The sequence below is a fragment of the Punica granatum genome, chromosome 1, assembly GCF_007655135.1.
Source record: "Punica granatum isolate Tunisia-2019 chromosome 1, ASM765513v2, whole genome shotgun sequence".
NCBI classification, from domain to species: Eukaryota; Viridiplantae; Streptophyta; class Magnoliopsida; order Myrtales; family Lythraceae; genus Punica; species Punica granatum.
This window is the reverse complement of record NC_045127.1, coordinates 2,700,289-2,719,885: the sequence shown is the minus strand read 5'-3', so window position 1 is coordinate 2,719,885 and position 19,597 is coordinate 2,700,289. Positions and strand designations below refer to the sequence as shown.

General features: G+C 41.0%; 3 protein-coding genes and 1 pseudogene across 13 annotated transcripts; 3 read left to right on the top strand and 1 right to left on the bottom strand.

Annotated features, from left to right (window-relative positions):
- Nucleotides 1-915: 915 nt before the first annotated feature.
- LOC116210620 lies at nt 916-4,659 on the top strand. 9 transcript variants are annotated; one of them, XM_031544591.1, is made up of 9 exons: nt 916-1,128; nt 1,412-1,451; nt 1,525-1,606; nt 2,609-3,009; nt 3,150-3,295; nt 3,393-3,561; nt 3,678-3,776; nt 4,153-4,235; nt 4,330-4,659. In XM_031544591.1, exons 4-9 carry the CDS (start codon nt 2,638-2,640, stop codon nt 4,460-4,462), a joined length of 1,002 nt encoding a protein of 333 aa, XP_031400451.1. In that variant the 5' UTR covers nt 916-1,128; nt 1,412-1,451; nt 1,525-1,606; nt 2,609-2,637; the 3' UTR covers nt 4,463-4,659. The 9 variants fall into 9 exon arrangements, with proteins under 9 accessions (XP_031400451.1, XP_031400460.1, XP_031400429.1 ...); XM_031544600.1 differs by having other exon boundaries at nt 926-1,128; nt 1,412-1,462; XM_031544569.1 differs by having other exon boundaries at nt 926-1,240.
- On the bottom strand, nt 4,626-7,590 carry LOC116210669 (annotated as a pseudogene).
- Nucleotides 7,591-8,902: 1,312 nt separating this feature from the next.
- On the top strand, nt 8,903-11,858 carry LOC116193029 (probable glycosyltransferase At5g03795). Of its 2 annotated transcripts, none has more exons than XM_031521757.1 (5): nt 8,903-9,753; nt 10,016-10,230; nt 10,464-10,812; nt 11,008-11,333; nt 11,416-11,858. In XM_031521757.1, the coding sequence occupies exons 1-5, from the start codon at nt 9,421-9,423 to the stop codon at nt 11,756-11,758; spliced, it is 1,566 nt and encodes a 521-aa protein (XP_031377617.1). In that variant the 5' UTR covers nt 8,903-9,420; the 3' UTR covers nt 11,759-11,858. The 2 variants fall into 2 exon arrangements, with proteins under 2 accessions (XP_031377617.1, XP_031377618.1); XM_031521758.1 differs by having other exon boundaries at nt 8,907-9,753; nt 11,011-11,333.
- A 2,020-nt stretch (nt 11,859-13,878) lies between these two features.
- Nucleotides 13,879-16,436, top strand: LOC116193063 (probable glycosyltransferase At5g03795). 2 transcript variants are annotated; one of them, XM_031521816.1, is made up of 5 exons: nt 13,879-14,335; nt 14,596-14,813; nt 15,047-15,395; nt 15,592-15,917; nt 16,000-16,436. In XM_031521816.1, the coding sequence occupies exons 1-5, from the start codon at nt 13,943-13,945 to the stop codon at nt 16,340-16,342; spliced, it is 1,629 nt and encodes a 542-aa protein (XP_031377676.1). In that variant the 5' UTR covers nt 13,879-13,942; the 3' UTR covers nt 16,343-16,436. The 2 variants fall into 2 exon arrangements, with proteins under 2 accessions (XP_031377676.1, XP_031377683.1); XM_031521823.1 differs by having other exon boundaries at nt 13,882-14,335; nt 15,595-15,917.
- Nucleotides 16,437-19,597: the final 3,161 nt, after the last annotated feature.

Genomic DNA, 19,597 nt, shown 5'->3' with positions numbered 1-19,597 from the left:
AACCTTATGTAATAAAAATTAGTGTTATATAATTTGGGTTCAACAAGAATGGACTCAGAATTGAGTAAGCCCTATTACTGCACGCACGCACCATACTGAATGCTGCTTCTGGATCGGGCCGGAATTGAGTGTCCATCAGGAAAGCCCATCCTGACAATTTAATTTCCTTTTTTTATAATATATTTTCGTTCGGCATCGCAATAAACAGCGCCAACGGTAGAGCATTGACAACGAATTACCCAAATTTTCTTTTCATTTTCAATAAAATTACTTTTATTCATCCCCTCTAATTTACCAAAATTACTTTTCCATTTGTCCCCTAAGGGCTCGCCCACCCCCCACCCGAGCAAAATCCTAAGGGTCTGCCCTTGGTGGTTAATATTATGGAAGAACCTATGTACGAACATATATATGTTCTCTTTAGTTTAACAAATATATCCAAATTATCACATCCAAAGAGTCCTATTCCACTTATTGAAATATAAACGATGAAGTCTGAATGAGTTCATAGACAAATTATACAAATTAATTATCTCTTCTATTTTCTATCTCTATTTATTTTTCCCCCTCTTAGAAAGTATGACGATTTCAATACTTTTAAAATTTCAAAAAATTCTCACCGCCCCTTCATATGCCGGAGTAATGCATCGAAACACAACCTAGAGGTGTATCTAGAACAAATTATGAAAAGCAGACACATAAAATCTCTTCAAGAGATGGACTAAGAGAGGTTGAGGATGACGAAAAATTATGAATTTTTCTTTTTATTTTAATAAAATTATTTATATTCACCCCTTAATTATGCAAAATTATTTTCCCTTTCTCCCCCATCGTCGACCAAGTTGAACCAGCATATCCAAATTATCACATCCCATCCATAGATTATTTATACTATTCCAATCATTGAAAACATAAGCGAGCGAGTCAGATTCTGAGAGAGCAGGAGGGAGTGGAGGATCTACTGTGGCGCAGCTGAGTCAATTCTCATAGAAGAGCTGATGCGGCGGCTTGCTATTGGACTCTATCAAATCCTCGGAGAGTCCGTATAGCAGCTGCACAATCAATACAAACATAAACTTGAAGAAAAGGATTGGGTTCTGTTCGGGGAGTCCTACGAACCTCTCAAAGGTATCCCATTTCCAGTTCTTCAATTCAATCTCCATCTTCAGAGCTAAGCTCCTCTTCTTCAACTGGGTGACTTTAAATTCTGCATTTCTGTGGCTTTTCATTGAGGAAAGAGGTAAGATGAACCACTACTTTCTGATTACGGCAAAAGGGTTTTGCTCTGAATGTTAATTCAGGCACCGTTTCCTCTTGAAAATAGAAGCTTTACTCAGCAAATGAAAACCCGTCTGTTGTGTCGTTCATGTCGCTGCTGCATTTGACTCGTTAGTTATGTGCTTTTTCGCAGCGGCAGCAGCAGCAGCAGCAGCAGCAGCAGCAGGGCAACTGTAAAATTAATGTAAAAACTTGCTATATCAATTGCTATTTACTGTCGTAATCCCGAATTCATCTCTTTGTTAGGCTTATGTGAACGCTGGCAACTTATTTGAGGAAGATACCGAAGTTCAATATAAAGGATGGAATGGTTCTGGCAACTAATGAGGTAAATGTCTCTTTTTTCTCGTTTGTCTTTGCTTCGTTTTTCGGTTCTGACTTTGCAGATGGCACGTTCGAGATATGTCCCTAGCTATCTTAGAGTTTTTGCAGTTTTCAGTTTTGGTTTTGGGTTTGTTTTGTACTGTTTGAAATCCGTCGATTCATTCATTGGATCTTTATCGGGATTACGATGGCTGATGATTGACCCATTGTGTTTGTTTGTGGTATTCAATTTTGGTGTTCAATAATTCAGTGCTAGACTTGAACTTATTTTGGTCGTATGTTGAGGAATGGCAAAATTCAGCTAGAATGTTATATCTGTAAATTAGGACGTGATGTCTATAATGGATAGACTGCTTGTCAGGAAGGAACAATGGGGATATTGAGATTTGATTTAATTTAAATGCATCAAGGGCATCCGGAGCAGTGTGCTAGTGGTCTCATTTGTCTTGTTAATCAAATTTCTTCTCGTGTTATGCTGATGCTTATCAAATGAGGATGTATCTATAGCTGCTGTAACTCTATTCCGTAATGGGGTTATGATGCCATATATCCCATGGCCTTTTTGGATAACATATTATATTTTTGAATATGTCAAAAATATAATATGTTTTCCAAGAAGGCCTATAATTTACATCTTGTTCTAAATCCATCTCGCTGTCAATTTATCTGTCAATGAAACGTTCTAAGTCTATCCCATGATTTTAATTTTTCTCAAATCTATCTCATGATTTTAATTTTTTTCTCAAATCTATCCCGGATAAAGGTCTACAGTGGCAAGAATGGACCCACTTACATTCCCTGTCAGCAACACCGTTAAATATTGACGGAAAAATTAATGCCGTGATAGATTTGGAATTAGATGTAAACCATAAGCCTTTTTAGGTAATTTTTAAACCATGGGATAAATTTGAGAAACGATTGGTACTATGAGATATATGGCTTAATAATCCCTTCCATAATTTGCCCTTTTTTCAAATGTAACTCCTACCATCTAATATTTCTGCAGAACCTAAGCTCGGTAGGCCATACAGAATAATGTTCTCTACCAGCAACATCATCTCTTGCAACTTCCCTCACCTGCCTCCGAAGTCCCTTAACACAACTTCTCACCACCGGACTCCCATAATCTCACAACCGACAAATTTACACTCATTTGTTCAACCCTACATATATGAAACTTTGCTTAACTCAGTCAGTGGAAAGCACTTCCTTCAGACTTGTGGCAGCTTCTTGGACGGTCAAGAATCAAAATTTCCAGAAGTGAGAAGGGAAGCTTCCTCAAAAAGCGAGCTTGCCGATAACGGAGATGGAGGGAAAGGAAAGGACTGGACAACTTCGATTTTGCTGTTTTGCTTGTGGAGTGCGCTCCTCTATTATGTCTTCAATCTCGCTCCAAACCAAACCCCGGTAATATAACATGTGAGAGAGTCTATTTTCTCGCACTTTTGCTAGTGACGATTAAAGAGTCCATTTGATCGTTTTGTTTACAAATCTTTTCTCTTTTTGGATAACATATTATATTTTTGACTTATTCAAGTTCTTTGCAGTCCAGAGACATGTACTTCCTGCTAAAGCTCTCATTTTTGAAAGGAGATGATGGTTTTAAAATGAATGAAGTGCTCGTGTCTTTGTGGTATATTATGGGATTATGGCCTTTGGTATATAGCATGTTATTGTTACCAACAGGCAGAAGGTCTGTTTCATGCACCCTTCACTTCATTTCCTAATATGAACTAATTTTCTGCTTGAAAGAGAATTTTTACATCAGCTTAGTTGTTCTACATTTGCAGTTCAAAGAGGAGTATTCCAGTGTGGCCTTTCCTAGTTCTTTCATTTGCCGGTGGGGTCTATGCTCTTCTTCCCTACTTCGTTCTTTGGACACCACCCTCACCTCCTACAGAAGAGCATGAATTGAAAAAATGGCCGTTCAATTTTCTCGAGTCGAAGATAACCGCTGCCGTAAGTTTCGTCTGTCTCACTTTACTGTCATCTACTTGGAGGGAATTTGAAGAATCCACACTTTTTTGGCTTTAGTTTTAACTTGAACAATCTGGCTCAATGGTAATATGTGTCAGGGTTTGCTAGCTGGGGGACTAGGAATATTCGGCTATGCAGCTCTAGCAAATGCTGATGTGTGGAAAGAGTTCTACCAGTACTTTCGAGAAAGCAGATTGGTGTGTAAATGATCACTCGAAAATCTTTATGCGTTTATTACAGTATTTAAATCAATGGAAGCGGCTTATCATGCATCTGTTCTTAGCATTCGCTCATGTAAGCATCTGACATTGAATTCGCCCACAATTCACTAAAGCTCTAAATTTGGCTAGATATTGCAAATCTTGCTCCCTCTTCGTTTTTCCTGTATAGGAAATTTGCCAGCTATCTATCTGCATATGAATTCGAATGATAATAACCTGCTCGGAGTGCATCTGTGTCAACGTCTGTTTGTTTTGGTTTTGACGCGGCTATATGCATTTGGGTGCAATCATCTTCTTTTAAGAGTTGAAAAGGGGAGGAAAAACTTGTGACTCTTCGGAACCTTCACTGCAGGTCCATGTCACATGCCTCGACTTTTCTCTGCTGTCCGCATTTGTGCCCTTTTGGATTTACAATGATATGACTTCTCGCAAATGGTAAGCTCGTCCAGTGGTAGTACGGTACACCGTCTCCATCATTCAGTTTAGGTGCGTTGGAACGAGATCATAACGAATTTCACCTGTATGGCAGGTATGATAAGGGATTTTGGCTTCTTCCGCTCTCATTGGTTCCCTTTCTAGGGCCAGCTCTCTATCTCGTTCTACGACCAACGGTGTCGGCATCACTGAGTTTATCAGGCCCTGCTGCTTCCGAACAAGAATAGAGGAACAAATCTACGAATGTCAGAAAAACAAGGTTCTCCTGGTTTTATTTCTATTTTGTTAGATTAAATACGAAAGAATTCTTTTTTGTTAGATTCCATATGAAAGAATTGCCCATGTAACGAATTGGCAGAGGTCACATTTTGATTGAACAAAGCGCTAGTGTTTTGGTAAATTCTGCATATCGACATTTCTGTAACTGATCATACAACCAAATATATACAGAAGAAAAAGAAACGGTTTCAAGTGGAAAGCAAAGCAAACTAAAAGGAAACAATCCTCGACAAGACTATTAAGACAATGGCTGCTTCCTGTGGGCTCTGCTCTGCTTCCTTCGGGCTCTTGTCGCTCTCAATTGGAATCACTAGTCCTCCCATACGGTTGTCCGATGCAATGGCTTGGACAGCTTCTGCATACAACATTTTCACCAAGTTCCTGAACCGCCCGCCTGAAGGTCGGTAAGCGGGACATCGAAGCTACCATTCCCTGTAATCTGAAAGGTAACACGAGAGATTAATTCCAAGTTAATACTAAATCTTGGAGAAAATAAAACCACGCCTGCCACTGACACAGTGATGGACGTGCAGTCGATGGCAATTGAATCTTTGGTCAATCCAATTCCTACCACCGGGGATCTAGCGTTTTTACGAGATAGAAACTGATAGTTATTCGATTAACCAAGATTGAATCCCGACCATAAACAAAACTTCTGAATTTTGGGACACCCATACCTCCGTATTATAGCTTGCAGTTGTGCTCTTCTGACGTTATCACTAATTAGGAAACCTGTATCGTCCCAGTCCTCGGGTTTCTCATTCTTGTACCTCATAACTATCTTTCTCAGGCACATCTCTTCATCTTCGCTCAATCTGAGACCCTTGATCTGCTCTTTCATTATCAATAACGGCCCAAGGAACCACTCAAATACTCTGTCCCTCGGGCTGTTCAACCTTGTGAGCTCCACATCATCAGCTGCAAATCAAACCAGAAATACAAAGGTACAATTAAACACAAAGAAACTCTTCTACCTGAGGCATTGGATATCGAAGAATATTGATTAGGAGTGACTTACAGATCAGCAGACCCGACAAGTTAAACTTTGCCGAAGCTAGCGGGCATTGTAAAATGGTCCAAGTGGGAAGTTTGATACCCAACTTCTTGCAGTCCCCCCCTCACTATACACTCCTCGATGTCCTTGTTATTGATCAAACCTTCACGGAGGAGAACCCTACCGTTTACTTCACTAGATTTAAACAACCAATCCCAAACCTGTGATGATGAACTTATTAGACTCCGCGCGGAAAGTGAGAGAGGATAAAATTTTCAAGAATCTCACTTGCACTGGTTTGTACTGTTGAATTTGCCACTTCGATGTCCTCGAATGCTGCGATGGAAGAATGGAATTGAGTGAACCTCCCCTCCGAATAGTCTTGGATTCATTTCTACTAGTGGAACCTACACTTTCCTCCTCGACCCTAGGCTTCGTATTTCTACGATAGCCAGGCCTAGCTGTCACATATTGTTGCAAAATTAACACGATGCCTTATTAACAAGCACAGGAAAAACTAATGCAACAAGAACATAACAAACCTCGGCAAGCACGACCCTTCTCTCAAGTAGAGCATGTCATTCACATACTCATCAAACATCGAGACGATTGTGATGATATATGCCAATCCCATCCAAAACGAATCTTCCTACAACATTTGTCAACATCAATTCAGGTAAATTTTAGCACAAACTTCGACTGCAATAATCCCTGACATTCGCTCAAACAGATTTTACCATACCTGATGAGCAATAACTCCAACGTAAAGCCCGAGGAAGAAGCTGGAAATGAAAGAAGCTAACACAGCACCCACAACAGCTAGAGGCCACAGCAAGATTGCAAGGCCAGCAAACGGGACACAGACTGTCTCCAGAAACGGTCCCTCCCGGCTGATCAAGTCCTCGAGCAACCTCTGAACAGCATGTACGGGCTTTTCCAAAGGGCTATGCCTGTGATCGGAATAACGTCCACCAGAACGCCTACAAAGCTCGCTAACAAACAACTCGGTAACTTCGACGACCCACATGGAGGCAATAAAAAAACCCGAACTTTGTCAAAATTACGAAACTGTTTTGTCTAAAATGGTAGAAAGGGACTTACTTCACGTCCATCGGCTTCTCGTCGACTGGTAACTTCTCTCTCTGTTCGTCCATGAATGAGAAGTACAAGTGGAAGCAGAAATCGGTGAAGTCCCGCACCACGGTGCAACTTCCTTCGATCGTGGACCAACAACCATCCTGATATTCACATGAACCGTACAATCCTAACATCAGCCCCCACCGAGTTTTTCGGCTTATCCGACGGAGCGACACGAGATATCGAGTTTTTCGGCTTATCCGACAGAGTGACACAACATATCGAAGCTTACACAGAAGCAGTGATAGAATTTATCGGTCACATTCTCTCCAACCGCTTCAAAAGTCGCTATAAGCGGAGGGAACACCCCGTAACCTACCGCACCCAAGAGGCTCCCGAGAATCCCGACCACCGGCCAGAGAACGAGAGGCACTGGCAACAAGAGCAAGACCAGGACCTTCAGTATCAGCCCGAGCCTCTTGGTTCTGATGAGGAACAGAGCACCATAAGCAGAGTCACCTTTACCTACTTAGCCAAAATTGATAACTCAGCGAAAGGAGCCGTACCTTGCCACGCAGTAGTAGGTCCACACGACGTGGGCCAGCCAGAGCCCTACTGACAGCCGAGTTTCCGGCCCCGATGATGCATACTATGACCGGACCGATAACCGCTACTGCCAGTGCCCCGGAACAAGAACATTTTCACAGATTAGGCAATATGCAGAGCATGAAAATCACACTCTCGTATACGTTCAGAAGAAGAAGAAGAAGGAGAAGAAGGGACCTTTGAGGAGGCCGAGGAGGAAGAGCAGAAGAAGAAGGGCAAGAAGGACAGGAAGCTCCATAGCTTTGCCAAGAATCCTACTGGAACCTCCATGGCTAATGGCTTCTCCTTCTCGCTGTTCCCACTGAACGTTGAGAAAGCTTTCGAAGTGAGTGGGTCGGGCAGATGGCTTTCGGAGAGCAAAGCATGATCTTCGTCGAAAGGCATAAAGGTTTTCTTGGAGATTAAAGTGGGTGGGGTGTACGTGGCAGGTCTCAGGGTGAAAGACACGACACGCGCACTTACAAAGAGGACAGTTTGATAATTACGATAAAACTGTAAAATCATTGGCCTGCTATTAGCCTAGTTACAATCCAAAAATTCGAACCAATAAATTATGAAATTCAATCACTAATAAATTTATACTTTTTTTTATTATATTTTTTCATGTGAGATTAACTTTTTCCCGCTATCACGTGGCAACTTTTGACTTTAACATTTCACCTATAGGTGGCACATGAACTTGAAGAACCTGCCCTCAAAAATTCACTATGAGTCGGAGCTAGACTTTTGTATGTCACACTTGGACCTAAAAGGAGATCCACGACTCCCAAAAATTGGCAAGAGATTTGACATAGTGTAAGCCCATATGATTGTGCGAAAGGATAATCCGCTCTGATAATATGTTGAATTTCTATTGAGATTATACGAGTTTATATTTCTCGTTAAAAATTCAAGCTAATAAGTGGTATACTCAAATCTAATATAAAGTTAATGATTTTTCTGTTGGACTTCATGTTCACTCGCCACCAGAAGATTGTAGTGGCGGACATGGACGTGCCTAATGGATCATCAGCCAAGAGGAGGGTAGTCAACTTTAACGGGGTCTTGATCTTCATGATGAGAGATATGCTAGCTTCTTCAGTTGAGCCAATAACTTATAAGTTCAGTGAAATTTTACATGGTATCATCATCTCTGATATTATATTGAATTTTCATCAGACTTATACGGGTTCAGACCCATTTTCACTCAAAAATCCGAGCCAATAGATTGTGAAACTCATTATCCTATGAACCCATACTTTTCTATTCTAATTTTTCATGTGAGAATAACTCTCAAGAAAAACTTTCTCCGTTCGCTAATCATGTTGGGCCGTACCAAGCCACGGCTTATGGATCCTAAGGATTTTTAAACGATTCTATATAAAAGGACCGAAGAACCTATCGTGGAACTTGTTATCGAATGGAAGTGGCTTCTATTCGGTTGTTCCAATTCAAATGCAGAGCATATGCCCTGTTGGCGGTGTCATGCGAGCGGTGGGATTGGAATGTTTCAGGGACAAAAACTTATGTAATGACGCATGTGTACATAAGGATTTTCTAGCATTCGGCGGTTAAAATTTCAGCCACACGTGTCTATATGAAATGTTTTCGTACCCAAGAAATAATAGTTTGTATTTGCATGAAAACAAAGCGGGAGACAATCAATTGTGTGTACAATATAGTCAATTTGTATATACGATGTTTGGTACTTGTACGAAATGTGTTTGTACTCAAAGAATAATATTTCGTGCAAGTAAAGGACGAGACAGTCGAGTACGTGGTACAACAGTTGACCGCATTGCACATGTCAAGGCTTAGTTTTTGTACAAAATATTGTTTTTCAAGTATGAAAACATTTCATACGGCAGTAACTAAAATCTTCAGTCACGGGATGCTAGAAAATCCCCCGTGAACAGGAAGGAGCAGCGCAGGAGACTTGAACTGTAAGCAAGCATGCACATAGTGGAAGAAGCAGAAGAGAGGAGTGATTCCATTGATTCTGATGAGCCGCAAGGAATAATCTGACCTCCCAAGCAATGAATATAATCCTTCCACACCTTTTTCTTGCCTATTTCTCCCGTCTCTTTCGTGAACAGACCATAGAAACTCCTACCAGTCAATCCCCCAGGGAAGATGTTCTGTGAAGAAGACGAAAATGACGATGATCATGTTTGACTAGTAATTCATGACTCATTCGTACGTATCTCAATCTGACTAGAGGACGGAGGAGGAGGAGCAGGCGGAGGAGCAATGATCCTTAGGCGGCAACATTGTTGTTCATCCTGCAAGCTGCAGCCTTCTTCATACAATTCTTTCTGGTTCTCTTCCTCACTTTTGATTCTGTTCCTTGTCCTGCCTCTGCTTTTCATCTCTCTCCTCAGTTCAACTCTCGGCCCGGAGAGATACTCTTCACTTGTTATCTTTTCGACATGGAATTCGCGGACTTCTTTTCCTTCTCCTTCTTCTGCTTCTGCTTCTGCTCCGACTGCACCTGGCCCAGCAGATTTGCCAGGTCTTATGGAGGCTCCATTGAATTACTCCGATGCGGTCCCATCAGTCCCGGAATTTTCTGTTCCTTTATCGGTAAGGTTTCACGGGATTCATACGAATAGCTGTCTGTCGAGTCGAGCCTGTCACGGGGCAACTTGTCGTTCTGGCTGGAATGTTTCGATAGAATATCTTCAAAGTACATATCAGTTATCACCATGTAATAATGGCGCTGTGAAAATTCAAAACTCGATACTCAAATGAACTTTCTTCTAAACATTCTCCCGTATTCCTTAATATCCATTATTTCTTTTTTATCGGGAACTCTAATGGATGCTGTGCCTTGTACCACAATTAGGAGAATAATAATGAGAACAGGACAATAGAGACTCCGATCGAACCTGAGCATACAGTGAAGAGCTACAGCAGGTTAGAGAGGCTCGAAGCAAGCTTGTCTAGGGCTCGGTCTTCCATAAGAGAAGCAGCTGTCGTCCGGAACCCAACATCAGTCCATGAAGACCCTGACTATGTTCCTAGGGGGCCCATCTACCGGAATCCCAATGCTCTCCACCGGTAAATTCCCATCCGAATTCATATTATTCCGACCAATCATATCAACATAAAACATGTGGTGGAAGAAATTTCCAGCAGACTCAAATTATCCACAATGTGATGGATAGAGAAGTTCTGAATAGAATAGTGGTCCATGCGTTTTCTTCCAAAATGCCGTGTGTAGCTTCCCTTCGCATGTGAATTTTTCATAATTAGACATCTTATTACTTAGTTGCTGAGGTCTCCTTATGTAGGAGTTACCTCGAAATGGAGAAGCTCTTCAGGATTTATGTGTACCGAGAAGGAGAGCCTCCGATGTTCCATTATGGTCCGTGCAGGAGCATATACTCCACGGAGGGATTATTCATTAGTGAGATGGAGAAGGGCAACATTTATCGGACCACAGACCCTGATGAGGCCCTCGTATGCTTCCTCCCGTTCAGCGTCGTCATGATGGTTGAATACCTCTACAAACACGGGTCCCATGAGATTAACGCCATAGGACGTGCAGTCGTCGACTACATCAATATTATTTCTATTAAGCATCTGTTCTGGAACCGGAGCCTCGGGGCCGACCATTTCATGGTCTCATGCCACGATTGGGTAAGGAATTGAGAGTCAAAATTTCCCATTTTCACCAGTTTCGTAGTTTTTACTCCGAAGGTTTGAAATCGTTCATTCATGAATGAACCACTTCATCCGGTTCAACAGATATCTGGACAATTCCAGCAAGATTTACAAAATTATCTAACAACATTTTGTTCAATCAAATTAAATAACTTATCTGCGATTAAAAAGCAGGGGCCACGCTCATCTTCCTACGTTCCCGACTTATTCAAAAACTCCATAAGAGTTCTATGCAACGCGAACACCTCCGAGGGATTCAATCCCTCCAAGGATGCTTCTTTCCCCGAGATCCACCTCCGCACTAGCAAGCTCTCAGGGTTGATCGGCGGCCTATCCCCATCTCGGCGAACCATCCTAGCCTTCTTCGCTGGGCGTCTCCATGGTCACATCCGATCATTGCTCCTTAGCCACTGGAAGGACCGAAACGACTCCGATGTCCAGGTCTATGAGCAGGTTCCCAAGGGCATGAACTATGACTTAATGATGAAGAAGAGCAGGTTAGATTATGTCCATACTCATTTGAATTGTGTCTCCTTTTCTTAAGCCGACGGATGTTCTCAATTCTGTGCTTCATTGCAGGTTCTGCCTGTGCCCAAGCGGGTACGAGGTGGCTAGCCCGAGGGTGGTTGAGGCAATATATGCAGAGTGCGTACCTGTCCTGATCTCGGACGGGTACATCCCTCCATTCAGTGACGTACTGAACTGGAAGGCATTCTCGGTTCAGGTGGAGGTGAAGGACATACCGAGGATCAAGGAGATCCTAATGTCAATATCGCAAGGGCAATACTTGAGGATGCAGAGGAGGGTGAGACAGGTCCAGCGGCACTTTGTGCTCAACAGTCCGACCAAGAGGTTCGATGTCTTCCATATGACAGTCCATTCCATATGGCTCCGCAGGCTCAATATTCGAATCAAAGGTTGATGTCATACATAGCAAATTTCGATTTAATTGTCAGGATCCATTTTTGTTTTCTGAAACAAATAAATGTCTAATCAATGTCCGAAATTTTGTTTATTTTGTCTTTCCAACATCATCCTGTCTCATTCCTATCTTTTCTCATGGATGGACCATGAAAACTGCTCGGCAAGTCGATCCCCCATGGAAGACGCAGTTCCTTCTAAAGAAGCCATAGGCTGTGTTAAGAGTAATTTGTAGTCCTACTATTGAGCTACATACACGATCCATCGACACTCCCTTCGGCCAAAAGAATCTCAATCTGGACGTCCTTACATGGATTCTTCTGAGAAATTTGCAGAGTTGAAGACTCCGTGCTATGACTTTCAAGTCCTAACAGTCGGCTGGAAGGTCAATTTGTGCTGTTATAGGGAGCGGAACTCTACCTTGTCTTTGTACACCGCCAGATTCTATACTGTTCGATCCCTGGATTCCCAACTGTTGGAACTTCATATAACGCGAGGCCGGAAAACCATAACCTGTCCCAGAATCGTTGCTGAACAAAACATTCATCTACAAGTTGGATCATATATAGATCCGCGGCATGTTTATGATTGTTCGCTTTCTCCTCAACAATCATCCATTTGAGTGCATGTACTTATCATAATCTCTGGAATCTAGATAATAATATGAATTAACAAATAATTGGGTGAGACATCGCGGCAGGGTTCCCACGTTGCGCGAGAAGAATTTTAAACTTTTTAATAGTTAAGTAATATGTTTAAGTATATCACACAAGAAAATATCTTATGAACTAAATTTGTTTCGCTTGAAAATTATATGAGTTTGGCTGTCCTTTCTTCAAGGAGAGGGATTTTGACATCCTAGGCGAGGTTTTCGTATTTTAATATGATAGTACAGTATTACACTACGTAAAATAGATACTTTGAGGAAAGCGAAACAACTAGAAACTAGAAACTTTGAGATTGAAAAATAATTTTCCAATAAAAAGCAGTCTGCCCCTTTTCAATTATTGAAATACTCTCAGTCTTGAATAATTGTTTTAGAAATGCAAATAATTGGAAGAGAGGATTATCTAAGGTACTTAATTAATTATTAAAGCCTATCGATAATATAGTCTATTTTGATTTGATGATGATGATGGGGAGATAATGTAATTTGAAAATATAAATTTATTATTATTTGGAAAATTGTTAATTCTGATTTGATGACGTGCATAGACATAAATTACAGAATACAAAATCATATAAGAGGCTGATGAATTACATTTATTGACATATTTATTGCTTGATGTATATTGAAAATCTACACATCTATATCGATATTTAATTTCCTAACACATTTTTACTTTATTATTATCAGAATTTTTTTCAAAAAAGAGCATATATTCATAAAAGAAAACTATAATATATTATTATATAGATTACGTTATTTTCATTCCTATATAGCGTACAGTATCTAATAGTATTATATACTTATCAAGGTTCCGAGTCTTCCGACCCTCTTCAAGACGACTAAAAAAAGTCTACTCACCCATGTATTATCTAAGGACGTACGCATATTAACTCATTATTATTTCGGGATTCCTAGAAATCGGCAAGAAATTTGGCGTAGTGTGAGCTCATATAGTCGCGCGGAAGGAATGATAACACGTTGAATTTCTATTGGATTTATACGAGTTTAGGTCCCTTTCTCGTTAAAATTTCAAACTAATAAATAGTGTATCCAAATTTCATATAAACTCGTTGATTTCTCTGCGGGGCTTCATGTTCACTCACCACCGGAAGATTGTAGTGGTGGACATGGATATGCCTAATGGATCATCAGATGGGGGTAGTCAGCTTTTCTATTCTATTTTTTCGTATGAGATTAGCTCTCAACAAAAAAAAATCTTTCTCCGTTCCCTAATCATGTTGGGCCGTACCAGGCCACGGCTTATGGATCCTAAGGATTTCTAAACGATTTCTAAACGGCTATGGTTTCTATTCAGTTGACCGCCCAAGCAATGAATATAATCCTTCGACACCTTTTTTTCTTTCCTATTTCTCCTGTCTCTTTCGTGAAGAGACCATAAAAACTCCTACCAGTCAATCCCCCAGGGAAGACGTTTTCAGAAGAAGACGAAAATGACGATGATCATGTTCGACTAGTAATTCATGACTCATTCATATTAACTCAAGTTACGTACTTATGGTCCATCCGCATTCTGTACGTATCTCAATCTGGCTAGTGGAGGGAGGAGGAGGAGGAGAAGCAATGATCCTTAGTCGGCAACATTGTTATTCATCCTGCAAGCTGCAGCCTTCTTCATACAATTCTTTCTGGTTCTCTTCCTCACTTTTGATTCTGTTCCTTGTCCTGCCTCTGCTTTTCATCTCTCTCCTCATTTCAACTCTCGGCCCGGAGAGATACTCTTCACTTGTTATCTTTTCGACATGGAAATCGCGGACTTCTTTTCCTTCTCCTTCTTCTACTTCTGCTCCGACTGCACCTGGCCCAGCAGATTTGCCAGGTCTTATGGAGGCTCCATTGAATTACTCCGATGCGGTCCCATCAGTCCCGGAATTTTCTGTTCCTTTATCGGTAAGGTTTCACGAGATTCATACGAATAGCTGTCTGTCGAGTCGAGCCTGTAATGGGGCAACTTTTCATTCTGGCTGGAATATTTTGATAGAATATCTTCAAAGTACATATCAGTTATCACCATGTAATAATGGCACTGTGAAAATTCAAAACTCGATACTCAAATGAACTTTCTTCTAAACATTCTCCCGTATTCCTTTATATCCATTATTTTTTTTATCGGGAACTCTAATGGATGTCGTGCCTTGTACCACAATTAGGAGAATAATAATGAGGAGAACAGGACAATAGAGACTCCGATCGAACCCGAGCATACATTGAAGAGATACAGCAGGCTAGAGAGGCTCGAAGCAAGCTTGTCTAGGGCTCGGTCTTCCATAAGAGAAGCAGCTGTCGTCCGGAACCTAACATCAGTCCATGAAGACCCTGACTATGTTCCTAGAGGGCCCATCTACTGGAATCCCAATGCTCTCCACCGGTAAATTCCCATCCGAATTCATATTATTCCGACCAATCATATCAACATAAAACATGTGGTGGAAGAAATTTCCAGCAGACTCAAATTATCCACAATGTGATGGATAGAGAAGTTCTGAATAGAATAGTGGTCCATGCGTTTTCTTCCAAAATGCCGTGTGTAGCTTCCCTTCGCATGTGAATTTTTCATAATTAGACATCTTATTACTTAGTTGCTGAGGTCTCCTTATGTAGGAGTTACCTCGAAATGGAGAAGCTCTTCAGGATTTATGTGTACCGAGAAGGAGAGCCTCCGATGTTCCATTATGGTCCGTGCAGGAGCATATACTCCACGGAGGGATTATTCATTAGTGAGATGGAGAAGGGCAACATTTATCGGACCACAGACCCTGATGAGGCCCTCGTATACTTCCTCCCGTTCAGCGTCGTCATGATGGTTGAATACCTCTACAAACACGGGTCCCATGAGATTAACGCCATAGGACGTTCAGTCATCGACTACATCAATATTATTTCTATTAAGCATCTGTTCTGGAACCGGAGCCTCGGGGCCGACCATTTCATGGTCTCATGCCACGATTGGGTAAGGAATTGAGAGTCAAAATTTCCCTTTTGTCACCAGTTTCTTAGTTTTTACTCCGAAGGTTTGAAATCGTTCATTCATGAATGAACCACTTCATCCGGTTCAACAGATATCTGGACAAGTCCAGCAAGATTTACAAAATTATCTAACAACATTTTGTTCAATCAAATTAAATAACTTATCTGCGATTAAAAAGCAGGGGCCACGCACATCTTCCTACGTTCCCGACTTATTCAAAAACTCCATAAGAGTGCTATGCAACGCGAACACCTCCGAGGGATTCAATCCCTCCAAGGATGCTTCTTTCCCCGAGATCCACCTCCGCACTGGCAAGCTCTCAGGGCTGATCGGCGGCCTATCCCCATCTCGGCGAACCATCCTAGCCTTCTTCGCTGGGCGTCTCCATGGTCACATCCGATCATTGCTCCTTAGCCACTGGAAGGACCGAAATGACTCCAATGTCCAGGTCTATGAGAAGGTTCCCAAGGGCATGAACTATGACTTAATGATGAAGAAGAGCAGGTTAGATTATGTCCGGACTCATTTGAATTGTGTCTCCTTTTCTTAAGCCGACGGATGTTCTCAATTCTGTGCTTCATTGCAGGTTCTGCCTGTGCCCAAGCGGGTACGAGGTGGCTAGCCCGAGGGTGGTTGAGGCAATATATGCAGAGTGCGTACCTGTCCTGATCTCGGACGGGTACATCCCTCCATTCAGTGACGTACTGAACTGGAAGGCATTCTCGGTTCAGGTGGAGGTGAAGGACATACCGAGGATCAAGGAGATCCTAATGTCAATATCGCAAGGGCAATACTTGAGGATGCAGAGGAGGGTGAGACAGGTCCAGCGGCACTTTGTGCTCAACAGTCCGACCAAGAGGTTCGATGTCTTCCATATGACAGTCCATTCCATATGGCTCCGCAGGCTCAATATTCGAATCAAAGGTTGATGTCATACATAGCAAATTTCGATTTAATTGTCAGGATCCATTTTTGTTTTCTGAAACAAATAAATGTCTAATCAATGTCCGAAATTTGTGTTTATTTTGTTTTTCCAACATCATCCTGTCTCATTCCTATCTTTTCTCATGGATGGACCATGAAAACTGCTCGGCAAGTCGATCCCCCATGGAAGACGTAGTTCCTTCTAAAGAAGCCATCCTAGGCGAAGGATTTTGAAAATTATATGAGTTTGGCTGTCCTTTCTTCAAGGAGAGGGATTTTGACATCCTAGGCGAGGTTTTCGTATTTTAATATGATAGTAAAGTATGACACTACGTAAAATCGATACTTTGAGGAAAGCGAAACAACTAGAAACTATAAACTTTGAGATTGAAAAATAATTTTCAAATAAAAAGCAGTCTGCCCATTTTCAATTATTGAAATACTCACAGTCTTGAATAATTGTTTTAGAAATGCAAATAATTGGAAGAGAGGATTATCTAAGGTACTTAATTAATTATTAAAGCCTATCGATAATATAGTCTATTTTGATTTGATGATGATGATGGGGAGATAATGTAATTTGAAAATATAAATTTATTATTATTTGGAAAATTGTTAATTCCGATTGATGATGTGCATAGACATAAATTGCAGAATACAAAATCATATAAGAGGCTGATGAATTACGTTTATTGACATATTTATTGCATGATGTATATTGAAAATCTACACATCTATATTGATATTTAATTTCCTAACACATTTTTACTTTATCATTATCAGAAATTTTTTCAAAAAAGAACATATATTCATAAAAGAAAACTATAATATATTATTGAGTAAATAGGCAATTTCGTCCCTGACTTTCGCAAGCTGCATCAATTTCGTTCCTGACTTATTTTTTGCATCAATTTCGTCCCCGTCTTTGCACGGTTACATCAATTTAGTCCCTAACTTTGCACAGTTATATCAATTTAGTCCCTGACTTTCGCAACACTAGTCCCTGAGTTTTGGCGTTACATGAGATCGATCATTGGTTACATCAATCTAGTCCCAGTGATTAAGGGACAAACGACGTTACTACTCCGTTAATTTGTTCAGGGACTGAATTGATGTAACGACTTGGCAAATTGATGTAATCCCAAAATTAAATGGTGTTCGTTACATCAATTCAGTCCCTCTCTGTCCTCCGTGTTCACTATTCATAATCTTCTTCCTCCCTCTCCATTGTTCATCGTCCCCAGACCCGTCTTCTCCTTCTACCCAGCAAGATCCTCCCGACCTCGCCCTCTCCTTCGACCACCTTTAACCCCCACCGAGGCCGCTCTCGTCCGTGACAAGGATGTCGTAGAAGGAGGCCTCCCAGTAGATGGACTTCTCAGGGATGTTTGGGGGGATGTTAAGAGGACCCAGAATAGGAATTCATGGATTTTTACTGGGAATCAAAGAATTAGAGGACAGAGCAATCGGAATTGGATGGACTGAGGGTCGAAATCGTAATGGAAGACATCGACAAAGATCAGAGCGTGTCAATCAAGCCCGAAGTTGCTAGGCATCACAACCACGGACAACACTAGATAGACTATTGGGCCAACTTTGGGAGAGCGTTTCCATCTCCACAGGACTAGGATTTTTATATTCTAGGTGTCTGTGGAAACCTCAAACAACATGCTACAATTTAGAATAAAATGGAAGTGAAAAATATGGAGAATACATGTCGAAAAAACTAGCTCGAATCCTCTGTTCATCATGTCTGCAGCCGACTTTAGAATTCGATATTTTTCAAACGACTCAACCAAATTCAGTTCTATAAGATCATATAGCATCCTATTGATCTAAGCAATGAAATTTTACAACAATTTTGGTCAAATAACATAGCTACAATGATATGCCATTAACGAGCCTTCAAGCTTTCTCTCTGTAGAACCTAATGAGCTACACCTCAGCTTCCGGAGTTGAGGGTCACCCCGTCGCCCACCGCCCCAAAATCAGTTAGATTGAAGGCAGCCGCCCTTAGCCTCGGGAATGGTCGGGCTGCAACAGATGAGATTTGTGCTGAAGAAGAAGAATGAGAAGGAGCAGAGGAAGATGAAGATTAAACAGAGACATATGGGTTAAAAAAAAGTCGGAGACTAATTTGATGTAGCACGAGTACCAAATTGATGTAACAATTTGCACCATTTAACACCATCAGCATTAATACTTAATGGCAGAGACCAAATTGATGTGATAGGGGACCAAACCGATATCGTATTGGGACCTGATCGATATAACCACCTCACAGAAGGACCAAATTGATGCAACTGTAGCACTAACTGATGTAACAGCGAAAAGTTAGGGACTAAGTTGATGTAACCATGCAAAGTCAGGGATGAAATTGATGTAAAAGTGCAAAGTCAGGAACGAAATTGATGCAAAAAATAAGTCATGGACGAAATTGATGCAACTTCAGGGACGAAATTGCTTATTTACTCTATATTATTATATAGATTACGTTATTTTTATTCCGATATAGCATAGAGTATATAATAGTATTATATACTTAAAAAAGTCTACTCACCCATATATTATCTAAGGATGTACGAATATTAGCTCATTATTATTTCGGGACTCCTAGAAATCGGCAAGAGATTTGGCGTAGTGTGAGCCCGTATGGTCACGCTGAAGGAGTGATAACATGTTGAATTTCTTTTGGATTTATACGAGCTCAGGTCAATTTCTCGTTAAAAGTTCAAGCTAATAAGTGATGTACCCAAATCTCATATAAATTTGTTGATTTCTATGCTGAGCTTCATGTTCACTCAGTACCAAAAGATTGTAGTGGTGGACATGGATATGCCTAATGGATCATCAGACGAGGGGGTAGTCAGCTTTATCGAGGTCTTGATCTTCATGATAAGAGATATGCTAGCTTCTTCAGTTGAGCCAATAGCTTATAGGCTCAGTGAAATTTTACATGGTATCATTCTCTCTGATATCATACTGAATTTTCATCAGGTTTATAAGGGTTCAAGCCCCATTTTTACTTAAAAGTCCGAGGCAATAAGCTGTGAAACTCAATTTCCTATAATCCATACTTTTCTATTCTATTTTTTCGTATGAGATTAGCTCTCAACAAAAAATTCTTTCTCCGTTCCCTAATCATGTTGGGCCGTACCAGGCCTCGGCTTATGGATCTTAAGGATTTCTAAACGATTCCGTAAACGATTTCTAAGCGGCTTATGGTTTTTCTTTCCTATTCCTCCTGTCTCTTTCATGAA